The sequence below is a fragment of the Drosophila obscura genome, unplaced genomic scaffold (genome assembly GCF_018151105.1).
Source record: "Drosophila obscura isolate BZ-5 IFL unplaced genomic scaffold, ASM1815110v1 contig_73, whole genome shotgun sequence".
Taxonomy (NCBI): domain Eukaryota; kingdom Metazoa; phylum Arthropoda; class Insecta; order Diptera; family Drosophilidae; genus Drosophila; species Drosophila obscura.
In genome coordinates, this window is record NW_024542865.1 from 7265098 (window position 1) to 7275095 (window position 9998).

General features: G+C 45.1%; 1 protein-coding gene across 1 annotated transcript; it reads left to right on the forward strand.

The window, feature by feature from the left end:
* Positions 1-7988: 7988 nt before the first annotated feature.
* On the forward strand, positions 7989-9796 carry LOC111082188 (histone-lysine N-methyltransferase 2D-like). Its single transcript, XM_022378372.2, has 3 exons — positions 7989-8233; positions 8316-8646; positions 8724-9796. The coding sequence occupies exons 1-3, from the start codon at positions 8084-8086 to the stop codon at positions 9794-9796; spliced, it is 1554 nt and encodes a 517-aa protein (XP_022234064.2). The 5' UTR covers positions 7989-8083.
* Positions 9797-9998: the final 202 nt, after the last annotated feature.

Consider the following 9998-nt stretch of genomic DNA (forward strand, 5'->3'; position numbering starts at 1 on the left):
TAAGTTGCTGTAGTATATATAACAGTTCTCTATATATTGTGTATATATATATATATATATATATGTATATATACTGTATACTATTTGTTTATGTTGTATGTATAGTATATATGCTTGTAAATATATTTATTTCTTGGCAGTTTTCGATTAAAATTCTTTAAATGTGCTTTTTGATGGCCTCTGCTTCGGTTCGACTTTTCCCCTTTTTGCAGTTTTGCTCCTGTTCCTCGTTGTCCCTCCTCTTCACATTGTTTCATTCCTCTGCCTTCTCCTCCATCACGACGCTTTTGTGGAAAATTTGAAAAGAGAGAATGAGAGAGCAAACTGTGAGAGATAAAAAATCATTTTGTGGGCATTTAATTATTTTTTTTCTTATTAAAAAAAATGTATCACTAAAACAATGACTCTGAACTCTGGTCGGATCCTTGGGACACCAAATGGAAGGCTCTTGTTAAATGTGCTTGACGAAACCCAAACATAACTCAAGATGTTTTTGGCAGGGATTCGTTGGGACTTCAAGGAGGTGAAGTTTCCCAAGTGTGTCCCCCCACAGCCACCTTCAATTCACAGCTGTGCTCATCCGCTTCCTATTTGAAAAACAATAAAGTTTTCCGCAGCAGCAGCAAATCCCAAGTAAATTTTCTCATTCGGCTTTTGTTTTTTTTTTTTTTTTCTTTTAATATTTTTTCTATTTATGCAAATTGATTTTAATCTTAATTTTGTGCTTGCGTTTCTGACCCAAAATTGAAATACATTTACATACATACATACCACATATATACATAGGTATATATATGGATGAAAAGATTTTTTGGTTTTGGGTGGCGCACATTTTGTGAATTTTAATTGCTAATTTAACGTAATTCATTTACCAGGGATCTGAAGGTATCCGGCTTTTTTCTATGGAAAACTTTTTGTTCGTCTTGTTTGGAACCTCCGTTGGGTCTGTTAATTTAATTAATAACTCTTAAAGAGACGTTGACGAGTGTCCCTTTTCTCCCTGTGCGTGGCTGAGTTCGGATTACCCAAAAGTCCCTTTCCTGCCTGTGATTTTCTGTGGTGCCCTAATTGGTAGCTCCCAGGCTAAGGCAGCAGAGAAAGTCCTCTAAGGAATATAATATGTATGCCCTGTCCAAAGAAGGTGCATACAGGATGGGTCACACAGTGCTGCGATGCTTAAAGACTAACGACACAAAACAAAGAAAATCATAAGTATTCTTTTTGTGAACATTTACTTAAAATTATTAATTAAACATTACAATTAGTCATTGTAGTAAACAATAAATAAAAATCCTTACATGCAGGGTACATTTGTATATATTTTCTGTCGCTTACAGTCCCCTATTAAAATGTAAGCAACGCAATTCAAGAACAAGTGTGCGTTTCCCCCGAAAAAAAACAAAGCCCAGTCGCAATTAATATTAACCAGGAGAATGCTTCAGCCATGTGGAAATTCATATCCTTGAAAATTGTACCAGAAGTACATAGTTGAAAATTAAAAGTACAGCGAATGCTTGTATTATGCTACATTATGGCACAATTCAATTAAAAAGTCTTTAAGGGCTCCTCTTGAGCTCAATGAGCAAAATGAGGGCGGGAGGGTGGGGAGGGTGAAAGCATGAATGAGCAATTCAGTGAGGGCGGGAAAAGGTTTTCGGAAGTAATTTAAGAAAATGTCATAAGAGTGTGCATGACCTTCCCACCTTCTGGCCCCGTGCCCGGCCCCGGCCCCAGCCCCAACCCCAACCCCAACACCGCCTCTGCCTCTGCCTCTATTAGTCCCCTGGCGACCTTACTTGACGCGCTGTCAAATATTTAAAAGGCAGCTGTAGGGGCAGGGGTGGGGTTGTGACATCAGGCGGGAGGTAGCTAGCGCTAAGCGGGTGGGCGCCAGAGGCAGGACATGGCAGGCTGGGACTGGCACTGGCACTGGGACTGGCACTGGGACTGGGTGGCTCGAAGACGACACGTTTTTGATGCAACAAAAGATGCCAAGTGTCAATTTAAGCAGCCGCACACTTGCTGCTCGAGAGCCTGGCCAAATGGGAGTGGGCTGTCAAATAAAAAAAAATGTGCCACGGGCATCATTCTCTCTCGTTCTATCTCTGCCGCTGCCTCTGCCACTGCCACTGCCACTGCCACTGCCCTGTCTTTGTGTCCTCCCACTTGATTCTTGAAAAAGCCAACGTTGAAAAGCGTTTAAGGCATCGCGTCCCTCTTCGCCCGAGCAGCCTGGCAGCGTCCTTGCCTTTCCTTGATGATTTGACAAGGCAACGCAAGGCTTTTGCACTCCCTCTTTGTTTTCCTCTCCTCTCCTCTCCTCTCCCCTCCACACCCTACCCCTTTCCGCCATATCTCTTCTCTTTCGCTGTGTCCTGTTCAGGTCCTGTCCTCGCCTGTTGTCTTTTCATATTAAATGCATTGCGAAATATTAAAAAAGAACCCGAGAGAGAAATTCGATTTTTTTGCCGTCAACTTCCGTTAGTCTGCCCGCCCAATTTGCCCCGTCATCAACGTGATAGTTGCCACCGTCACCGCCACCGTCACTGCCCTACCCTGCCCCGCCCGCTGTGGAGGGGCCACCACCACATTTGTCGCTCATTATGAGCGCTCATTAGGCGGCGCTCAGGGCATGTGGCCTGTGACAAGTCTGCAACAACAACAAAAAAATATATGAGAAAAAATATCGTTTGGTTGAGAGTCGCGCCTCTGACGACCCCTGACCCTTAACCCCTAATAATGCAGGGCATGGCAGGGCAGGGCATGGCAAAAGGGGATCAAGAGCCATAATCACTATATTATGCAGTCTGACAATGTCATAATACGAGTAGGAAAATTATCTCAGACGTTTATCTCAGACGGTTGTGCCACGGCCAATGTTTTCTTTCGATTTTGCAATAATAATTCATTGTCCTTACCGGATCTCATGGCGTATACTTGATAATCCTACATGAACTATTTACGAATATAAAACCTATTGCCATGGCTTGCTTGTATTTAAATTGCATTATAATCAAACGCAAGGAATTACCTTAAAAATGTATTCCATAGAAATTCTCTTGTCCCGAACAGAATCAACAGAATGAACAGAATTGCGAGTACTCATGCTCCGAGACAGCCTGGAGAGAAACAACAACAGCTAAAGCAACAATTTCATTAGTATCATCAGCGACATCATCCTTCCAGTTTTCAGCTCTCATTGGCATGCTCGGCAGCAACGCTGGAGCAGATACTCCCCGCTTCACCACTCCTGCGAGTACGAGTTGTCCGGGGCTGGCTGGCTGGCTGGCTGCTGCTGTTGCGGCTGCTGCTGATTTTGCTATTATTACATGCATATTTCGTGTAATGAGTGCGATTAGCATTTTCAATGAAGTGGGGTTAACAATGTGCCTTGCATTTCTATTTGGCTGCCCCAGCCCCAGCCCCCTCCTGTGCCATCGACGACTCCAGCGACTCAAGTGGCGATGAGAGACAGAAGGCTCTGGGGCTCTGAGCCATGCACGGAACGTACTGGCTCAAAGCTCAGATGCTCCAAATGGTGCTGCGTCATCAACATAATCATCAGACATCAACATTTCAAATTGAGCAGCATTATTGGCCCGCCCACACGCACATGTCCGCATGAGTGCGAGTGTGTGTGGTACATTTATATGCACACATGTATATTCGTGCATATATACAGACGACTATCTCCATGGTCACACAAAAGAATACCCCTATAAATAGTCAGTGCAGTGATCAATTGCCAGGCAACTGTACGAACACTGAGATGAACAAGTTACACCCGTTCAATGCATTTCTTGGCAGTGTTTTTTTGTTTGCTTTAATGTATCAATCAATGGCTTGACATAACAATTAATTTAAAGAGCTTAAATATTTATGAGTCAATTTATTTGTTAAATATATGTGAATGCCAGTAAATATACAACAAAATTGTTCAATACTCGTATTTTTGCGAGTGTAAATTTTCGATTTGCAGTCGCATTTGTTTCATTCTAGTCCCTGTCTCAGTCGCATGATATTTTTGCCTTTTTTTATGGCCACTTTCCTTAAACCAACCCAAGCGAGCGGGGGGGGGGTACAGGCGGTGTCCCCTGCTTGGGCTGCTTGGGCTGCTAGATGAGCATTGTCCTTGCTTTTGGATCTTTAAGGTTTCCTACTTTTCTGTGCTTTCTTTTTTTAGGATATGTACATGTGAGCACAGTGTGGGACACAGTGGGACCGAGGCTAGATTTTCGCTTTTAACTCATTGTCTACTTATTGCTTAGTCTCCCATCCTAACCCCCTCAAAAGCCCTTGACTTAGTGTGTGTGTGTGTGTGTGTGTGTGTGTGTGTGTAGGCAGCTCCCTTGCGTGGCCTTGTCGGCAGTTGGCTGTTGGCTGTTCGCTGTTCGCTGTGGTTGTTGCTCTGCATTTTTGTGTGCTGCAATTTGCACACTCACAGGTGACAGTCGTCAACCTGCTACATGGTCTCATCTGGCACCCTCTTTGCACCGTCTCCACACTGTCTGCCCTTCGTCCTGCATTCTTCCACCGCCACATCAATTTCGCATTCGCATTCGCCTTCGCCTTCGCCTTGGCAGTTGATTTCTGTCACAGCTGTTGTCTGTGATTTGTGTGTTGCCTTGTTTTTCCTGCCTTCTCTGCCCATTTCTTTGACTTTTGTGTTTTATCTTCGGGCTGCTTCTGTTCTTCTTTTTTTTTGTCTGTTGTGCCTACTTATTTGGATTTTTCCTTGGGATCTTTTTCATCTGCGAGCAACATAGCAAATGTGCGGGGTCTGAGTGTGTGCGAGTGCACGATTTATTGCTCATACGCACTGTGCGGCAGCCATGTTTCATTTCTTTTGTATTTATAAGCTGTTTAAAGCGTTTCCAGGCCGTCCCAGTGACAAATTACGAGCTGGAGAATTGATTATCTTGTACAAGATTATCCCGAGTTTCTATGTGCCGGGTTATTGCCATTTCCATTGCCCCCCATTCGATGCGGCTCAACAAGCCCATGAAGAGTTTATGTCTGTCCGGGTCTGTTAACGGAGTTTAAATGATGTGCTGGAATATGAAAGAGCAAGCTGGAGGGCAGGATTTTTCATTACCTTAATCCCAAATATTGCATTTGGTTATTTTAAAACCCATTTGACTCATTCTGTACGCGTACCTCTTCCAGTAAATGATTAGGAAATGGGAACGTAACATAGTATCCCCATGCCCACAATATTGCTATCTTCGAGGCCCATTGTTGTCCTCTATCTCCTCCACACCATCATATCTCTATGTTGTGTGTGCCTCCAGCATCGCTAGCCCGTATCGTTATGCCATCCAGGCCGCATCTTCAATGTATTTCGAAATCATATTTTCATCTTTGCTTACGTACTTTAAAGCACTTTTCTTAACTTGCTCGAGCGGGAGACTGACATTAATGGCTTAATGCCAGGGCCATTTGATACCCACTTGATGCCGTCCTGTTTAGTTACCCCTTTCCACCATCTCTCTCTCTCTCTCTGTGTGTCTCCCAGCCATCCCATCCGACTGCCTAAGTTTTTCTTCATTTCATTCCATGCCATTCCATAGCCATCTTATGGCACCATCCCATCCATTTTACTTGTTTACAATATTTTTCTTTTTAATGCGAATTGCAATTTCTTCCTTTCATAACTTGTTATGATGAGGCGCAGTTTTACTCGTTTCCGCTTGGACAGGACCCGTTCGCGTGGAACTTGTTATCGCTGCTCGGTTCTGTGCCCCTGTGCCCCGGTGCCCCTTCGCCTCATCTTTCCATCTCTCCATCCCCGATCCACTTGCCTGCTGTGAAGCACAGGCTTGCACATTTTTGCAGCTCAAGTTTGGTTTTTTTTTTTTTATTGACAGAAAGCTGAAAAGAAGCTGCAGCTTTTCTCTGGCTCTCTCTCTGCCACACTCCTACTCTCCCACTCTCCACTCAGTGGGGCTTGTTTGGCTCGTGCACAAAATGAGACACTTGACCAAAATGGTTGTCATAGTGATGTTGTTAGGAGTACATGCATACATACATACCCTCACAGAAGGCATACACCCGCCTGTTGGCAGCACAGGAGAAGAAAATTCCGAGCACATAAAGAAAGAACTCAACTGCATTATTGTATAATAATTAAATGACTAAAGGACAGTGTGGACACACAGATAATTCAGTACTTGAATAGAAAGTGTATCAAAGAAGTCGGCTGCAACAACGGCAGGCTGCGTTCTAGTCTGTTGCTGTTTTAGCCAGACCAGAACAGACCAGACCCGACTGTCGAGAGGCTTGCAGAGAATTGGTTTGTTTTGTCATTAAAGTTAAGTTTTCTGTCCTCGGGTCTGTCCTCGGCCTGCGACTGTTTCGCTGCAGCATAGGCATTGGCTCAGGTGAAGTGACCAGAGGGAACAGACAGAGGCAGAGATGCCTGAAGGAGGATGCTCTAATTAAATTTGCCCGGCCGCTTCATTATGCCACTTCTGGCCGTGCCCGGACCACGCCCTTTTAGACAGACCCTTCGGTCGCCCTTGGCGCCTCTTCACATGTTGACTGAAGCAAATAAATCAAGTTAAATAATTGCCACTCGTATTGTCAACTCATCTGCGTATGTATGTGTGTGTGCGGGCTTGTTGTTTAACATGCCCATGGTCCAATGTTTCTCGCCCACACACATGGGTCTGTGTGCATATTTATACACACACATAAGCACAAAATGAAAATGAAAATATAGACAGGCACGCGCGTTTTCGCCCATGCCCGGATGGATGTAGCAGCAGAAGCAACAGCAGAAAGCGCTCCAGCAGGGCATACAGTTTTCAACCAACTATGTGGAGAAAGTTTTTTTTGTTTTGTTTTCACATTAATGTTACCCGCTTACAGCCCGAAATGCCTAGGCTCTTGCTCGCACTTTTTAAAAGCAGGCCAATGCCAAACTCCCCCATCACCTTGACAACAACAACAAATTGTTCTATAAAATTTCGTTATAATTAAAACATTTTGCTAAGCATAAACTCAAACTCAGTCAGCACACACACACACACGCGCACAGCCATTGTCAAAGACTCTTTCTCAGTTTGGGGTCACTTCCTGTTGGCGCGCAACTTCCGGTCCGAAAGGGCCTGCCACGCTCCCTGGATAGGATTTTTTTGACGTGATTTAAACTATGCATGAGCCGGCCTGGCCAAAAGAGAACAGACGAGTGTCGGGGGAAAAGCATATCTAACGGCACTCACCACCATTCAAAGGAGAGCATTTCGGACGTGATTTTGCAGTTAGTGAATGGTTTTAAATAAGTTTTAAATATACATATGTATTCCCTAAGGGAAACAGGCATTTACATTTGTTGGCTTGAATTAAGAACTACCGATTTATTTGACATTTCAATGTTTCATTTTATTCACTGTGTTAGCACATAGAAATACTTGGTGGTAACAAATGTCTCCAGCTTTGTTAAAATACTTTTGGGGTGCTCTAGCTCGGCGGCTGTTCATGGCCTGGGCCATGTAGATGTTTGGCCATTTCAACTTGGCTAAGCAATCCCTCAAACTGCTCTCCCACCCCTACGAGATCGATCGCCTACCTTAGCTAGCTTTATAAATAATATTTTAATACATTCAAATTCAGCTAGACTAGCAATCTATTGAGACTATATTTTTCTTATCGCGTTGTATGGCATTGGACTCGTCGATGCTCCAGGATCAGGAGTTTGCGTACAGAATATTCGTTCAGGCATGAAAACACAATAGGGGTATGATTATATTTCATTTTGAGCGCATACGTACGAACACCCCAAATGCACTAACGCGTGGCAAAAAATACCCTAACGCATTCAAGTAAATGATTCAACAGCATGTGTCAAATGAACATTCTACATTAGATATTAACCCGCAATAGGCTTTTCTCCAACTCCAACTCCCAGATTAAAGTGAATGGTGCAATTTAAATATTTCGGGGATAACTACGTCAGGCTAGTGGATCAAATCCTAAGCTGGTATTTTCCTTAATCACAAACGGTAACACTGAGCAACCGAGCGCGCAAGTAACAACATTTTCGTATAGTTCTGCAGACTTTTAAAGCAATTTGCCGGAGAAGATGAAGCGTTCCAAGGATGAGGACAAAGAGAACAGTGCCAGTGCCACTAGCAACTTGAATTCAAGCACTGGCAGCAACAGCAACGATGCTGCTGCAACTGTAGGTACCGCCTCAGCGGCTGCTGCCGTTCGCACCACAGGACGCGTCAAGGTAGGTTACATTTCCCGCCGATTTGCCAGAAACCCCTCGTGCTGACAAGTTTTGCATTTTATTTGCATTTCGCATCTAATAGAAGCCCAAGCAAGTTTACGATCCATCCGACAATTATGCCTCACGTGGGGCCCGCAACTCCACGCCAGCGAATGCCACTGTGCAAGCGTCGCACTTGCCGGCTCCGGCCACAGCCGCAGTGCCAGTGCCAGTGCCAGTTACACCGCCTGTGGCGGTGACTCTGCCCAAGCCAGAAGTAGTCGCCACTAGTGATGCCCAAGATGTGGAATTCGGTCAGCCAGGCCAGCCGCTTCGTCAGTTCGATGTGTGCCAAAAGTGCAGCAAAATGGAAGTGAAGCGTGGCTCTGGCCACAAGAGTAATTTTCTCGCATGCAAGAGCTGCCAGCAAAAGTGTAAGTGCCCCCGCCATCCAACTCAATGCTCGCCTGCACACTTTCCTACATCTGTGTATTTTTTTATGCATTTCCAGGGCATTTTAACTGCCTTCCGCTCAAGTTCGATGTCCTGGCCGTTGCACGCAAGAAGTACAAGTGCCCGGCTTGCCGCTACTGCCGCGTTTGCGGTACTAAGGGCAAAGATCTGGCCATCTGCTCTGAGTGCGTATATTCGTACCACCGCGATTGCCATGATCCGCCATTGGCCGCCTCTAGTCTTGGCGAGAGCCAGTGGAAATGCCACGGCTGCGAGTTCGGCACTAACAACCATAACAACTATTCGGCCAGTGAAGTTTCTGGACGCAAATCACACACGGGCCGCAAGAGGCGCGCCCAGTCGGATCCCGCTGGTCAGGAGCAGTCGCCACCAACCAAGCAGGCGAAACTTCAGCAAGAATCGAAGCAGCAGTCGACAAAAGCAGACGCAGACTCAGTCTCAGTCGCCGCCACAGCCCTAGAACCAGCCGCCAAGAATGGTGAACCAAAGCAAGAGGAAAAACTCAAAAAAGAGAAAGTCGTGGGCAAGGGCGACAGTGAGAGTGAGGGCGAGAAAAATCGTTTGTCTACGGATGAACTTAATGCGTCAATGGAGCCGTTTGTAGGAGAGGAGATCAACGAGGAGACCAACGAAGAGCCAGAATTAAATCTGGATGAACCTGTACAAGAACAATTGGATGAAAATGGGCCAGAAAATCAGGCCGAAGGAGCTCTCCCCGAGGGAGAACCAAATGACGAGTCGGAAATGCCGCTGGAGAACATGGACCAGCAGCCATTGGAAGCGGCGGTGCCCACTGCCAGCGATGATGATGAAATCATTATTGTCAGTGTTCAGCTGCCACCAGAACCACCAACGGATGCAGAGCCCATGAGTCCGGTGTGCACCTGGACTGTTGAGCAGGTGACAACATATCTTGCCCGTTTCTATCCGAACGAAGCTCAGGCATTTAACACACAGGACGTGGATGGCACCTCGCTGATGCAGATCACGCGCGAGGATGTGATAAATAAATTCGGCTTTAAGCTGGGACCGGCATTGCGCGTCTTTCAAGTGATCCGAAGCCTCCAGTCACGTACTAATAGTGTAGATCTGGGCTGGTCGTCCACGTAGAAAGGTTTTTTTTTTTATAATTTTTTTTCGGATGAACACGCAAAATATCCAAATTTTTAGTTACATAAATTTTCGCTTATATTAAGTTTTTTTTCTCAACTAAAAGACATTAATTTTTGTGTACGAAAATGTTTTCGATACAGAAATGACGATACTGTCTTTCTCTAGTCAGAAGTAGACAAATTTCCTACATTGTTTCTGG

Coding starts and splice junctions, on each gene's coding strand:
- LOC111082188 (XM_022378372.2), top strand. CDS start 8,084: ATGAAGCGTTCCAAGGATGAGGACAAAGAGAACAGTGCCAGTGCCACT. Junction 8,234..8,315: donor GCACCACAGGACGCGTCAAG/GTAGGTTACATT, acceptor CGCATCTAATAG/AAGCCCAAGCAAGTTTACGA. Junction 8,647..8,723: donor CAAGAGCTGCCAGCAAAAGT/GTAAGTGCCCCC, acceptor ATGCATTTCCAG/GGCATTTTAACTGCCTTCCG.